Here is a 16146-nt window from a genome sequence, read left to right as displayed (position 1 = left end):
CTTTGGCACCTCACCTCTGTCCCCCAATAGGCACAGTCTTGGTGATCTAGGTAATTTAACCCTCCATATATTTTAAAACATTTTCCCATATTGGGAAGACCAATGGACATTCCCATAAAGCATGTACTAACGAACCTTTTCCTTCTTGGCACTTCCAGCACAGGTCGTCTTTACTGGTTCCCATTTTATGAAGTCTCGTTGGTGTATAATAGTACCTATTGAGAATTTTATATTGAATACATTTGCCTCTAGCTTCCCTAATGTAGAACCCATTTTCAGAAATAATTGAATCCCATGTTCCCTCATCGATGGAACAATCCAGATCTTTTTCCCAAGCCCTTCTAAGACTTTTACATCTGTTGTTTTTAACCCAATGACATAAATGATACCATTTTGATGCCTTTGCAGTTAAGGGTGGAAGTACAAAAAAATTCTCTATGACATTTTTCTCCTGAGACAATTTTATTTTATCTTTCAGACAGTCTCTCATTTGTAAATATCACCAAAAATGGCCGGGTCCTTCCAAATTAAACTTTACTGTCAAATCATTGAAGGACATAAACATGTTATCTTCATATAAGTCACTTATTAATGTTATGCCTTTTTGTGCCACTGTGGCCAATAAAGTGTTTGTTTACCTATTTTTATTTTGGGGTTGAGCCACAGTGGTGCATATTTTTGAAAGTATGGGGAGAGATTACAGCTCTTGCGAACCTCTTGCCACACCATTTTTGAAAACTTTAAAATAGGGTTGTCTACTCTATTCCCTTTATTGTCCGGTTTTTGAGCCAACACCTCAATGGGAGTGAATGGAAAGACCAGTTCACGTTCCATTAGAACCCAGTCTAGGTGCCCAGTGTTTACACAGCTTGAACATCTCAAATGAGATGCTATAATGTTTTATGTAGGGATAAACCTCCTTTTTGTCTCGGTTGGTACAGTCGACCAGGATTAATCCGCGGTCTACCACCATCCCAAAGAAAGTGTTTTATCATATTATCATATCTTGAGAAAAATTGAGGTGAAATACAAATTGGTATCATTCCAATGAAATAATTGATCAGAGGAGCTACTGCCATCTTTATCATATTTACTTTGCCCCATAATGTCAAGTTCAGCTTGCTCCATTTCTCCAAATTAGTTTTAATCCTAGTTAGTAGTTTTCCTACATTATCATTCATAATCTCATCGACATTCGGATTAAGTGTTATTCCTAAGTATTCTGTCCATTTTTCTAACACATTGAAATTGAAAGCTGATAATTTCCATTCTCATAGAAATTTGTTTTAAGCCTGAACAATGCATACTCTGCTTTCTTATTATAAATTTCATGAAGATTAAACTTCAATTGGCATAAGTTACTCTCTACATAATTTTCTGCCGATTATTTTTCCAAATGACTTATCTGTTTTACCAAAGTCTGTATTTTTTGTTTACTTTCTTTTGCCTTCTTTGAACTATATCCCAGACATTTGCCTCTAATAAAGGCCTTTAGGGTGTCCCATACAGTAGCCAATCTTTCTGTGGTCCCAATATTTACATCCCAAAAAAAGTTAATATCATCTTTTAATGCTGCCACGAATTGTTCATCCCGTAAAAGACTTGGGTTTAGTTTCCACCTGCCCCGATTATATTTCTCAACCTGTAAGTCTATATTTAGTTCTACTGGGGCATGATCTGATAATATGATCATACCTATATCACAGTTACCAGATCAGCGCTCAAACTAGATATTTAAAAATAATCAATTCGGGAATAACTTTTATGAGAATGTGAGTAAAACTTATATTCCCTTTCTAAAGGAAGTACTAGTCTCCAGATATCAACCAACCCGGCTTCCTCTTTAAAGATAGCTGCTGCAGATTTATTTTTTGTACTAGGGCCTAGATTTGCACCACTCCTATCCAAATACTGATCCGGAACCTGATTAAAATCTCCTCCCAGCACAATCTGGCCCTCAAAATCACCTAATATCTTAATTATTTTGGCAACAAAGTTGGGGTCTTCCCTATTTGGGGCATATATGTTACATAGTATTACTTTCGCACCATTTATAAGTACTTGGAGACATATTACTCGTCCTTCAGTATCTTTAAACTCTCGCAATGGTACAAAGTTGATTTTCTTATTAATAAGTATTATAGCTCCACGGCTTTTCCTAGATACAGAGTTATGAAACACCTTCCCAACCCGATCTCGTTTCATTTTCAGGGCTTCTGTTCCATTTTCAAAATGCGTTTCTTGTAAAAATGCTATATCTGCACTACGGGACTTAAGATAGCTTAGGACTTTTTTTCCTTTTAATTGGTGTACTACAACCATTGATATTCCACGTCACAATATTAGGGGCCTTTCAAAGCCAAACATCCACAAACGGCTCTGAAACGAGTCCTAACAGCCGACATACATAAGACTGCGTCTGGGCTGAGTTTTACTTTGAAAGGCTCAGGCCGGAAGCATCGTTCGTGTAGCTTGATGCTAACAGGTGGACGATGTCTGCGTGTGTCGGGGTGCTGAGGCGCCGTCTCGGGGCTCGCTCTCCGGCTGGTATCGCGTCACCGCTGCAGCCGCTGAGATGCCCGGGGGGCGGGCGGTGGGAGTCCAGCACGCGGACAGGTACGGCCCTGCTGCTAAAGCTAGCCGGCTAATATTAGCCGAACAGTCCAGGTATCCGGTGACAGGACCGATCGGCTCATCGGTAACAAACAGCTGCTCACATGATCAAACCTTGCAGGCGTGCACACAGGTAAATGAGCCTGCATGTTCTGAAGCGTGTTACACTGAAAGGACTTCTGAACTTTGACCTGCTGTTGGTCAAAGTCTGCTCAGGTGTGTGAAGCTGTCGCAGAGCAGCTCCACTTCCGCTGAGTCCAACAAACAGACCTCCCAGTCAGCGGGCTGGAAAAGCGGGAACGTTGGAATAATAAACACACAGAACGTTTTAAAGGGTGATCCAAATATAATTAGGGTGTGCAATCATTTACAATAACGTAATTATGCTTTTAATACACTAACGAGCCACTTTATTAGGTACACTTTAGGTGCACACTAATCAGCCTATCGCAAGGCAGCATTTCGGTGCATCATGATGAAGAGCAGATTTAGGGAACTTTGAGTGATTCAGGAACTGCTGCTCAGCTGAGATCTCCACACAGACATCCCTGAGCTCACATCCAGCAAGCAGCAGGTCTGGCAGGAAGTGACCTGCTGAGGTCAGAGGAGTGTCACTCCTGTGAGTACGAACAGGAAGCTGAGGCTGCAGCTCACACAGACTCACAAACAGACAGCAGAAGATGGAGAAAGGTTTCCTGCTGTGCTCGGCTCAGAGTTTAAAGCCTGGATCCGTCCTGCCTGTGTCAGAGCTCAGCCTGCTGCTGTGATGCTGTGGAGGTCTGTCAGCACCACCTGAGCGTCAGTGCTGCTGCTGACCTCAGCTTTGGGATGTGGAGGATAATGATGTCATGGTGATGTCATGTTAACGTGGACTAAAATCTAAGGAATGCTTTCACCCTGTTGCGTCTGTGACATGAGGAATTAAAGCAGCTCTGAACACGAACCAGAGAAGATGTGCAGGATGCAGAGGGGTCTGCTCCTCCTGCTTTATACTTCTGCTGCTGGGTCTGAGAACCCAGCTGCTGTCAGGCTGATCTGTGCTTTCACTTCACACTCAGAGTGAGTCCGGCCCGCAGGTGTGCCGCCTCTGGCCCACAGATATTTAACAAAGCTCAAACAGAGTTTCAGCTGTTCTCATCTGAAGCAGGAACACTGTCTACCTGTCAGGAACACCAAAGCTGACTCTCCTCCTCTTTGGGATTCTCGTCTGAATTTCAGGTGAAACCCTTCGGCCACTAGAGGGCGTCAGAGTCCTGGACCTGACCAGGTGTGTGTGAGCGCTGCAGTAACACTCTGAGTTGTTGGCAGTGTGGAGGCTCAGCACTAACGTGGATGTTCATGTTTGCAGAGTTCTGGCCGGGCCCTTCGCCTCCATGATCCTCGGAGACCTCGGAGCCCAGGTCATCAAAGTGGAGAGACCAGGTGAGCGCTGGGCCTCATTCCTGCCCCGCTGTGAGCAAAGCATTGTGGGATAGTGTTTGTGCGTTTTGTCAAACAGGTGCAGGTGACGACACCAGAGCCTGGGGTCCTCCGTTTGTGGCGTCAGAGAGCGCCTACTTCCTCAGCGTGAACCGGAACAAGAAGGTTGGTGTGTGAGCGCCGAGTCGGCACAAACACATTCATTAGAAACAGTTTAAGCATCAGCAGGACTCTGACAGGGTTCAGTCTGCAAACTGGAAGGTGTTCAGCTGTAAACAGAGCAAACATGTCAAACGTCAGCCTCCCTCGCTCACCTGACGCCGATGCTTCATCCGTGTTTGGGATAATTTGGGATGAACTGTGATTTCAGAGCATCGCCGTGGACCTGAAACATCCCAGAGGAGCACAGATCGTCCAGCAGGTACGACACAGTGACCAGGTCTCTGTTTCTGCCTCAGCCTGTTCCACTCTCTGGTTGTGTGTCAGCTCGCAGGAGTGTGTGACGTGCTGCTGGAAAACTACGTGCCGGGGAAACTCCGTCAGATGGGTTTGGGATACGAGCAGCTGAGCGGACTCAACCCTCGGCTCGTCTACTGCTCCATAACAGGTAACAGTTTTTAACAGGCTTACATGTGTTTCAGGCCCCACCCCCGTGTTTCCAGGTGTGTCTGAGGAACCTTTAAAGGAGTGGAAAAATGGAGCTGATAGGCTCCACCCACTCAAGTCACATGATTCAAGGACTGTGGAACGTCCAGTATTGATGGATTTAGGAGCTGTGGAAACACACCTCCACCTCCTGCAGTTCTCCCTCTGAGCCACTAGATGGGGTCAGACTCCACAGTATGAACAGACTTCCTGCCGGAGCGCTCTGCTTCCTGTCTGCAGGCTGTGATGTTACAGCACAGGAGAGGTGGAGGTGTGCTCTGCAGAGAAGAGAAGCAAGACAGAGCAGAGGTGGTGAAGGTGGAGGAGTTTAAATACCTGCGGTCAACCAGCCACAGAGAGCAGGCAGGGTGGAGACGAGTGTGACAGAAGGACAGCTCAGAGTCAGAGAGGTGGAGGTAGTCTGAGCACGTGCAGAGGGGGGAGGGTGGAGCTGCTCAGAGGAAGTTCATGGATGTCTGCAAACAGGAATCTGTGTGTCACTCTTCCACAGGGTGACTCTTCCTCTCCACACGAGCACTAATAAGGTTCACTCCACTCCTCGGGTGGAGTAAAGAGCTGTGACCCTGCAGGGTGGAGCGAGGATTTGGGCAGAGTGCCGTTAAAACCCGTCCGTCAGGAGAGCTGATGGAAAATGTGTTGAGAATAAACGAGCGACATAAACGATGAAGGAGTTTCATTCTCTCTGCTCCGCCTCCTTTCTTCTGTTTTCTTTCCATTTCCTGTTTGTGTCCTTTGCCCTCATTCCTCTCCGTGTCGCTCTCACTGCTCCAGCCCCTCCCGTCCTTTATTGAGGAGAAATGAACTACATTACCCAGGAGGCCTCATTAAGCTGCAGCAGCTGGATGCAGTGGGCAGATTTACGGCCTGGTTTCATCCTGAGCTTTCGGAGCGACGTCCTGGACGTTTGTCCCGCAGAGCAAAGAGCAGCAGCAGGTTTAAGTTCTGGTGTCACTTCCACAGGAAGAACCGGTCCACAGAGTGTGGATCTTCCATGTGTTCATCAGCTCGTTGACATTTAAACAGGCGCTTCACAAAACATGGACATAAAACCTGCATGTTCTTTAATGTCCAGCAGGGGGCGACTCGTAGAGCAAAGCCTGTCTGTACAGACATTTATGGGGAACAGAGTTTACTGCTCAGCTGATCTGAGGTCAGCAGACACTCCTGATGAGTTCACGGTCCGAGTCGCTGGTTTCAGGTGTGATCGAATGAAAAGCTCGACCCCACCAGAGACGACAAGGACAGATGTTTAGATGTGCACGTACGACGTGCACGGAGCCGCGCACTGACATCGTTCTCCTGCAGATGTTCGCTCAGCGAGCCTCGGAGGTCACGGCTGTTTCTCAGGCTGTCTGTGGCTGCTTATCATTTTCAAAGTCTTTGTGGGATTTTTCTTTGTTTCCTGATATAAAGCGAGCTTTGAGCTCGGACTGTTTAGGAAATCCGTCTTGTTGTTTAGTCACAGCTGCAGACTCAACATCAGCTGGAATGTGGTTTTCCTGTAAGAGGAGACGCCGAGAGGCCGATGGTTTGATTCCCTGCTGTGTTTTCACTCAGGTCAGAGAGAAACCAGACCACTGGCACCGAGGCAGTAATGTGTGTGTGTGTGTGTGTGTGTGTGTGTGTGTGTGCGCTCAGGCTACGGACAGACCGGTCCTCACGCTCAGAGTCCAGGGTACGACTCCATCGCCTCGGCAGTGTCAGGGATGATGCACGTCACCGGGCCCGAGGTCAGACTCAGACCGCACATGCTCAGTAACGTCCTGATCCTGCTGAGCATGAACAGGTTTCCATGTCTTTACAAATGAAACACTTGTGATGTTACTGTCAGACTCTGACCTGATGTCTGGCTTCACTTTACAGAACTTTGCGACGCGGCTGTAGAAATATCAGCACGCAGGAAGTGCAGAAAGTGAACTTCAAATTAAAATGTTAAACATTTTCTTGGCTCGTCATCGTAGCTGAGAATGTAAACACTGTGAAACAGTCTTCAGGATGCAGATATTTTATTTCAAAATAAAAGCCAGGCACATGAAACTTACGGTCATGAACAGATGAAGAATGTTGAAGCAGTTTAGAGTTCATCTTTGATTTACTAGTTACTGAATGAAACTTTATGTCCTCACAGTTCGACTCACCCCTCGTTTCTCTGTTTTCCTTCCAAGCAGCCAGAACTTCTTGTATTGTTTGAGTGGCTCCAGCTTCCTGAAGCTCTTTCAGTTCTTCTGTAAACATTGGCTGCTTCATGTCTCACCTTCAGTCCAGTCCTTGTACCCGAGCATTTTCCTCGAGGGACGACCAGTGTTGTGCACAGAACAGACACCAGGTTTAAATGTGACCTTTAGGCTCTTTACTCCCACACATCACTTGATCCTCTTTAGCAGAGTGAGGCCTGCAGACCTCTGACAGCCCTGTCCTACAGAAAGAGGCACAGATAGAAACAAACATGCTCACACCAAATGTTCAGCTTCAGGCTTGTTGTTGTGCAAACTCAGCGTTCCTTATTTCCTGTGTTTGTACTTTCATACATAATAATGAGACAGATTTCCTTAGTATATGAAACGAGGGGTGGCTCAAGACTTTTGCACAGGATTAATCTGGAATAAGTCCTTGTAAATCTCAGCACTGACAGGAAGTACTGACTCTGACGCGTTCACAGCACGTCAGCTTTCTGGATCATCTCCCATAATCCTCTGTTTCTGCTGGCAGGGCGGCGACCCGGTGCGTCCGGGAGTCGCCATGACGGACTTGGCGACGGGGCTGTACGCACACGGAGCTGTCATGGCCGCCCTGCTGCAACGGCAGAAGACGGGCAGAGGAGTTCACATCGACTGCAACCTGCTGTCATCACAGGTAAAACCACCTGACGATGAGCCAATCAGCTCTCAGTATTCTCCACAGGTGAATGCAGTGTAAGAGACGCCAGCAGACCAGCGGGTACTCCAGGTGCTGAGAGGAAGTGATGTACAGGTGGGGGCGCTGTGACGCTCAGCTGGCAGCTGAAACCCACTCAGGTGACACACAAGCTCAGTCAGAGCCTCAGGACACATCAGCTGAGCAGACGCTCTTACCTGCAGCAGGTACGGCGCTGTGTTCAGGGTCAGCTGGTAAATGAAAGCGCTGAGGCTGGCTGATCGATGGAGTGTTTGTGACGGTGCAGATAAGCAGTCGCTGCAGCTGTGTGTGGAGCAGGAAGGTGGAGGCATTGGAACAAGCCTGTGATTTATCCTGATCAGTTTAAACAGACGCGTCAGTGTTTCTCTGACTGTTTAAATGAAGCGAGCGATTCTTAATCCTGCAACCACCCGGACTCGGAGACGGACGGGACCCGCGTCCCGCTTGGACCCGGCACCTCCCGGGGTGCGTTTGATTTGCAGTGTCAGGACGCGCTGCTTGTCTGACAGTGTTGCTTTTAAAGGCATGTTTTATGTTTTCTGCATTCTCATTTTTCACCTCTCTGGCTGGGAAAGGCGCTGCGATACGACCGAGTTCAGCTCGTTTCAGGACTTTATGATCCTGCAGAGAGTCTCAGTCTGCAGTTTAGAAACAAACACGCAGAAACAGCTGCTTCGGCCTGAAAGCGCTGGGCAGCTCAGCGGGGTCGTGTTTGGACAGAAAGGGACAGATGATGGGATGACATGTGGATAAAAGTTAACGTGTGTCTCGCTGAGTTTTGGTCCAGCATGCGGGACCGGAGCAGCGTCCGTGCTCCTCAGCACCGACCTGCCAAGAAGATTCATAAACGCCACCAACAAACACCAACCAGCATCCTGAGCTCCAACCTTTAAATTTAACCCATGAACAGAAATGTTACCTGAAGTCTGGACTCACGATGAAGGATGATGATGAATATGACTGCATACACCAATCTGTAGCACGCCTCCTGTGATTGGTTAACAAGGCTGTGAGGTTCTGATCCTTGCGGTCGAGTCTTGAGGCTGCTACAAATAAAATACCCACAATCCCCCTCTTAAATCCCACTGCATTCCTGTCTGAAGTGCTGCGACCACAGGCACGCCGGCCGCAGTGCGAACAATGAGCGCGCACAGCGCTCTGATCCGAATCCGTGTGGAGCGTGTGAGCGTCGGGGGATGGAACCGCTACGAGCTGCCTGCAGGTCCCACAGAGCTTCAGGCGCAGGAGAGTCAAACAGTCTGAAGCTCAGCTTGAAGCAGTCGTGGTGAGTCAGAGGAAATCAGTGTCATGCAGAAGAATAGTTTGATAAGAAGATAAAAACCTGTCAGCACCCTGACCCGGGAGGGGAGGGGGGGGGGTCATCCTTGAAGCTTCGTTTGTAGAAGAACAACAGAAACCGTCCACGAGCGTCTCTGCAGCGACTCGCTGCAGTTTGAGTCAGGTGATCGTGATGTGGCTGAAGTGCAGATTCTTTGATTCAAGTTGATGAAGGGAAATATTGAAGTAACCCTTCAGGTGTCTGTGAGCAGCACGCACACCTCACAGCATCATGTGACTCGCTGAGGCAGGCGTGTCGGTGAAGACGTTGGAGAAGCTTTAACCTCATCGTTACCTGCTGGTGAAATAAAGCTGACAGGGTCCAATAATTGTTTTATAAATTCATGACCCTGACTAACCGTGATGTTTCCAGACTCGGTGACCGTGTTAAACTCTGCAGCTTCATCATCATGTTTGTAAGTGTGATCCATGATGTGCCTTCATCACGCTGCTGATATTTGCAGCAGCTCTTCAGACGCAGTGAGCGGCTCGGTGTGCACGCTGAGGAGAGATCAGCTGTTAGCGCCCGTGTGACCGGGCTCAGGTGTAACTGCCGCCTCTCTCTCTCTCAGGTTTCCTGTCTCAGCCATATTGCTGCTAACTACCTGAATGCGGGGAAGGAGGCGAGGCGCTGGGGGACGGCCCACGAGAGCATCGTACCTTACCAGGTAACACCTTCAACTGGCCACTATCTAACAATAACTTTATTGATATCACACCTGCAACACAGAGAAAAGACAGAAAAAACCTCAGGAAATATAACATTGAATCAACATTGTTAGATAATAAAAGAATAAAACGGTGACGTCAGGAAAACAGAAGAAAACTGAAAAGTGATGCACGAATATTAAATAATGATGAGCTGATCTCAGCTGTGACGACGGCAGCAGAACAAAGGGTTGAACTTTATAATGTGGCCAGTCAGTCCTTTCTAATTAAACAGAGTTTAAGTGTCATTGTTATACTTACAGGTGGCTGCACTAGAATCAGGTTTCATAGGAAACAAAGGAGTAATTATGGTGTGATTTCCTGCTGATTCAGCAGAAACATGTTTCTCTATCTTACATAGTAAGCATGTTGTAGTTCTCAGGGCCGTGTTGTGGTTTGACCTTTAACCTTTGGGAAAGGAGACAGACTCTACTGTAGGAACATTTAAGAGCAGCACTTACATGTAGCTACAGTAGAGTCACAAACCAGAGTTTACACAGACGTGTCCGCTCTTCTGTCACTGCGATGTTACGGTTTAACAGCGTTTAGCCTCTAAAACGCGCCTCAGCCGGATGATCGAAGCGCGTCATTGGTCGGCGAGCCGTGAGCCAGCTGACTGCGTGGCTCTTCTTCTCTGGTGTCTCTTTGAGCGTCTCTGCCAGCTGTAGTTCTGGTGTGTTTGACAGTTTCCCTCCAGGCTTGAGGAGACTCTGTGAGCTTGTTTGTTATTAACAGACTTTATTGCATCTGCGGGAGGAACACACGTCTCTGACGCCAGAAACTGCTTCAGACTAGAGATGGCACGATACCACTTTTTTATGTCCGATACCGATATCATAAATTTGGATATCTGCCGATACCGATATGAATCCGATATAGTGTTTTTAATCAACACAACTGTTTTTTAAATATCTTGCTGCATTTTGTATAAGTTCATACTCAAGTTTAAAACAACAACTACACTAAAGCTATTCTGTTATACCTGTATGCAAAAAAAATATTTCATAGTTCAGCAATACTGATCAATCTAATAAACTTAAACCTACACCATCCTCCCTATTCTGGTATTTTAAAGAGTACTTAGCGTAAATATTAAGCAACCTAACTAATAGGGTTCCAACTCCCAGCAACAACAAAAATAAATAAATAAAAAATAGGGAACCACCCCTCACGCTCCACCTCATGATGCTTAATCGACGTAATCAACCTTAATTTGATGCAGTGTGAAAAAAAATGCACAGAAATCAATTATTTTTCAAGAAATATTAAATAGATTCAACATCTTTCTTCAACAAAATTGCAGACTGCACAGATGGTACCTTCCCAAAGGAAAAAGTACTATAGCTTACTAGGGTATATATATTAGACTTAATAGTCACTATATACAGTAATTGACTTCTATTCATTTTACATCAAATTAAAACTTTGGGTGTCAGATAATTAATTATTAAAAGCTCGACATTTTAAATGAGAATAAGAAAGAAAAGTATGTCTTTGTGCCCCCTTTTCCCTGTTAATGCCCTATCGGCCCCCCTGGCTAAACTTTGCTAGATCCGCCCCTGCACAGTTACCAGCCGTCAGCTAGAAAAAGATCCTCGAGTAGAAAGTAATATTAAATACATTCTAACAACAGCTGATCAAGCTTAAACGTGCTGCTGTTGTTCAGCCGCTGGTTTCCTCTTTCTGGTGCAAAGTGGGCCAAAAACAAACTAGAGACACGGACTCGCGACAGAAAAGCTGATCAGCTGATCGTTAAGCAGTTTCATGATTGAAGTAGCAGCAGGAGAGGCAGTCGCTCCATATATCGCTTGTTAAGCTTAACGCAGGAATGCTTTACAAACATTCAGAGATGGACTTACACACTTGCTTTACTTCTCTCGGGGATAACTTTGTCGGAGATGAAATGCCGGGTTGCTAGCGAAGCTCCACATGCTATCCAGACCACCGACAGGTCCCGCATGTCACAGCCGCTCTATCACGTGATGCATACTGCTCCGACGTGCTAACGTTCTGAGGTGAGTTACGGCGTGTTGCAAGTTTTGTGAGGTGCTTTCGTGATATTTAATGGATCGGATTACATTTTTTATTTTTCTCCGATATCCGATCCAGTAATTTAGGTCAGTATCGGACCGATACCGATACGTAATATCGGATCGGTCCATCTCTACTTCAGACTAAGATGGGCTGAATTACACTTTCAGGGTCTCAGCGCACGCTCTGACCTCCCTCTCTCCGGCCACACCCTCCAGCTTTGTTGGTGCAGATTTACGGATCTGAGAGTTTTCTCAGAGCTTCTAACATCCAAATATACGAGTCTCAGGCGTGAGCGTTGTTAGAGGAAGAACTGTTTGAGATCTGAGGAAGTCCTGAGAGTTGACGTCAAGAGAAGGACGGAGCAGGACGAGCTTTGAGCCATAAATCAGATGGACAATTATCAAACAATTAGAAGTGATTAGTGTCATCTTAAACGTTTTGTGTCACACTGCCGCCTGGGTGGAAGTGATTTCCAGTTCTCCTCAAACCAACCACACAGGCGGCTCTGCTCGTGTTGCACTTTTTGTCTTAAACCACTTTAAAGGTCACAAACGTCTCTTCGAGGCCATCGCGTTGGTTCTTGATATCAACAGAGTGTGTCCATCCTCCAGGCTGTCACTGTAACAAATGACAGTTTCTTTTCCTGATCACATTTGAAGGTTCATAAAAGCATGAGAGAGCAGAGTTAGAGCTGTTTCTCTTCTCCCTCGGCTTCTCTGTGGTGTCGTTAAATGTGAATTATCTGTTTCTGCAAGGTTCAAAGCGCTCGGGGTTTTGGCTGGATGGAAATCAGCAGATGCAGACTGAACACAAACCAACCCATGCAGGAAACCCTGATTAAAATATAAAACTAAATAAAGAGAAGCAGCAGCTGGAACCGCTCCTGCTTCACGGAGTTTCATATTGAACTGAAAACTGCTGTCAGGCAGCACAAAGTTGTTTCAGAGACTTTTAAAAATCATCTTTGAGCTGACAAGAATACTTAATGACGAGGTGGGCGTGGCAATGGGCAGATTTACAGGGAGGTTAAAGTAGATCCCGGACGAGCTCCCAAACTATGTTCTACATACTCCAACAGCATCAACTCAGTCGGAGCATCTCTGATAATTAACCTGCTTGTAACCTGTAAGACCGGTCGGAGTGGGCACGCTCCGTTTTGTGTAACTATTTTTAAATCCCTGTACAACTGCAACCGCGTAAGCTAGCGCAATAATTTTAGTTGCATATGAAACCGGAGGAGTTGTACTTACATCTTATGCCATCAGCTTGTGCTCGGTCACGGTTTCCTTCCACATATAGCTTTGCAAAATTTCGTAAAAAGTATTTGCAGCAACATAAACATAATATTCCAGAAACACGCTTTGCCGATCCGATCAGCTGTTCATAACACCTCCTACGTTGGAATAGACGCCAGCGCAAACTATCGCGTGTCCGCCATGACCTGCCCGAAACCGGAAGTGACATCATTTTCACGGAAAATGTAGTTTTTTACTTTCAGGGCCTTATAAGCCTATACTGGTGTTTTTATAAGTCATGCTTGACTTTTAGCTTTCCTGAATAGTTTCTGGGATGCTTAGAACTCAAACTGCACTGCTGGAAATAGTTTATTTTCATGCACACGCTGTTTTTTTGCAAATTAGCATTATAATATTTATTTTGGTTTTCCCTGCAGGGCATAAAAATTGGTGTATCTCAAAAATAAAACTTTGAAGACACTCAAAATAAATTTCCTGTGGCTAGAAACTATTTTGTGCAACTTTTTTGTATTTACAGTTTTGAGGAATAAAACTGGAAATATATGCAAATAAAAACAAAAATGATTTTCAATTTTTTTTTTGTAGTTTATTGCACTGTTTTGCAATTTATGTAGTTTCTATGAACTTAAAGCATAAATATTAATAAAATTGGGGCTATAATGGTTGTATTGATGTATAGCAACTTGAAATGCTCCCAAAAATGGCTCCACAGCATGTAAAATATAAAGATAAGCTCTGGCAGACTTGGCTCTGTGGTAGGTCTTAAAGTTACGATGCGTTGACTTGGATCAGGCTCGTGTCTCTTTAACGTGTTGCAGTTCTTTGTATTGTTTTTGCTGTCTGACTACTTTTAAAAGTGTTTCTAAAACATGCCAGTTTTATTTTGTTTGCTTAGATTATTTTACTTTGCACGCAAAAACAAAATGATTTCACAAAAACTTATTAGCTTCCCTGATGCTAACGGTCAGCAGTGTGTCCTGTTTGCTGGGTAACAGCCTGCAGTCGTCTCCTGAGCGATCACACATCCTTCTATCTTCATCATTCCTCCCACCTCGATGAGATTCCCAGACACTGAATTGTCACCAGAACATACTGCCACCACTGTGCTTCACTGTGGGGATGCTCCTTTGGGTCGTAGCCCGTCTCCTTTCTCCAAACTCTGTGCACGAAGCTCTGCTTTCATCTGATCTGACCAAAGTACACTGCAGTCTGTAGAATCTGCATAGAGTCAGCATACCTCAGTGCGACATGCAGAAGTGGACTATTTCCCGGTCTGCAGCCTCTCAGTGCATCCCTGTGCGATTCCCGACTCGGCTGAGTCATCCACGAGTGTCTCTTCAGTGGTTCTGGGCTCTTTAGACTCACTCGTTTTGAAATCTTTGCTTGGTTCTGCCCGGTCTGTTCTCGGTGACAGTCTTTGGATTTCTTGATGATGCTTCCCTCTGCAGTCCTTCACACATGGAAAAGCCGAGACAACTTTGTATGTTTGTCTTTGTGAGCATTAAATTCTTCTAAAGTCTAAACTGATTTCTTTGGCATGAAGCTTCCTCAGTGACGGCTCAAACCCTGGCTGGGGTTTGTAAAACAGGAAGATAACCCTCAGATTTAACATTCAGCTGTAACTGAACCTGACCCCACGCTCGGACCCTGCTCGAGCCAGCCACCTGAATCTTTAAAAGTCCTTAACTCTGATGTTTTCTTCATTTCGGGTTCCTGGAACTCATTTCAATAAAATGAACCATTAACTGTTATTACTGTCAGATAAGTAGAAATGAATAAATAAAGAACTTCTTCACATTCACTCGTGTTTTCTATCCGCCGTCAGTCTGCTTCACATTACTGACTCAGCCTGAGGGAGATGTTGCTGTTATTATGGAGGGTCATGACTCACATGTGGACGCGCACACACACACACTCACACACACACACACACACACACACACACACACACACACACACACACACACACACACACACACACACACACAGTGCGTGATGTTTTCTCCTTCCTCTGGCGGCTCGATTCTTGTGGTCACCATCTCTAACCAGCCGCAGCTTTATCGTCCGACACTGTTTTAATCCTCGTGTGAACCGGCTTACCCACAATGCAGCGTTCCCTCACCCTCCTCCCACCCCCAAAGCCGCCAGAGATGAAAGTGGAGCCGACGGGTTCTCCGGAGATCATGACAGTCGGAACAACAGAATTACTGGTGTTGTGGTTGCGGCTTTGCGAGGAAGATGTTAGAGCTGAAGAAGCCATCCGTTCCCCTGTCGACGCTTTTTAAGTTCACATCTGATTTCTGAGATGGTTCAATTTCAAAAAAACAGAGACATCCGCCGTGCCAGAGAGGAGACTTCAGAGGATCGGAGGTTGAACTCGGACGATAATCTGTCTGCAGACGAGTTGTCGGAGAAGCAGGACTTCCAGGACTACAGCTGCACTCAGAGCTACAGCGTGTCCACACTGTGGAATCTAATTCTGAATTTACATTTGTGTTAGGATAAAACTTCAAACAATGAAAACAAGACCGCACATGAAAGAAACTTCTAATAAATTCTAGTTCACACAGACATGTTAAAGCACCATTTCTTACAGATAGTCGATAAATACCAAAGTCAAAGGCGCTCAGACAAACATCGGCTGTCCCGGCTGGAGAGATGCACAGACATGATGCACTGGGCTGTGAAATAAACCGAACACACCGTGCTGGTTCAACACGGACCAATCCAAACCTGGGTGATGTTGACTCAGCACGCTGGATGGTGCTAGCAACCCCATCAGTTTCTTTTTGCCAATTAGCCTCGGAAACCACATGCGGTAGCATCTACCTGTCAGTCAAAGAAGCCACGCCCCCAATAATGCAAACTTTACACAACTTAAACAGGTGAGTAAACAAACAGTTTGTGTGTCAGGCTGTAAACGTGTTTATTTCTGCTCCAACGTTTTAAGGGGACTGGCTCGCTGCCGGAGCCTCTGGTGGACATCAGGGGAACTGCAGTGTTTGGCACATGTGCAGTAGATGAAAGCAGCGACTGTGGAACATCAGGAAATGTCCTTTGAAACTAAAACTAGCAGCTGGAGGAGCCTAAAAATTAAAAAATGTAAATATGTGAAGGTCAGCAGCTTCAGGTCTGCAGCCAGCAGGGGGCAGAAGCCGCCCGCTGCGACCTCTCTGAGGACTGTTTGAGGTTTTGTGGGTGAATGTCCCATCGCAGC

At 45.9% G+C, this 16146-nt stretch overlaps 1 protein-coding gene across 2 annotated transcripts in view; it reads left to right on the top strand.

The window, feature by feature from the left end:
- The first annotated feature begins 2476 nt into the window (after nt 1-2476).
- Nucleotides 2477-16146, top strand: part of sugct (succinyl-CoA:glutarate-CoA transferase) — a 70821-nt gene continuing 57151 nt past the window's right edge. For both annotated transcript variants that reach the window (XM_085363185.1, XM_085363186.1), the window contains exons 1-9: nt 2477-2616; nt 3832-3880; nt 3962-4035; nt 4112-4197; nt 4403-4453; nt 4519-4639; nt 6337-6428; nt 7408-7551; nt 9504-9599. In XM_085363185.1, coding sequence (XP_085219311.1) covers nt 2493-2616; nt 3832-3880; nt 3962-4035; nt 4112-4197; nt 4403-4453; nt 4519-4639; nt 6337-6428; nt 7408-7551; nt 9504-9599 — 837 coding nt within the window. In that variant the 5' untranslated portion in view covers nt 2477-2492. The remainder of the gene's footprint in view (nt 2617-3831; nt 3881-3961; nt 4036-4111; nt 4198-4402; nt 4454-4518; nt 4640-6336; nt 6429-7407; nt 7552-9503; nt 9600-16146) is intronic.

This window comes from Diplotaxodon limnothrissa, linkage group LG9 (genome assembly GCF_057381915.1).
Source record: "Diplotaxodon limnothrissa isolate DT_005_m linkage group LG9, D_limnothrissa_male_GT1.1, whole genome shotgun sequence".
Taxonomy (NCBI): domain Eukaryota; kingdom Metazoa; phylum Chordata; class Actinopteri; order Cichliformes; family Cichlidae; genus Diplotaxodon; species Diplotaxodon limnothrissa.
Note: the sequence above shows the minus strand (reverse complement) of the source record. Positions and strands in the feature narration are given on the sequence as shown.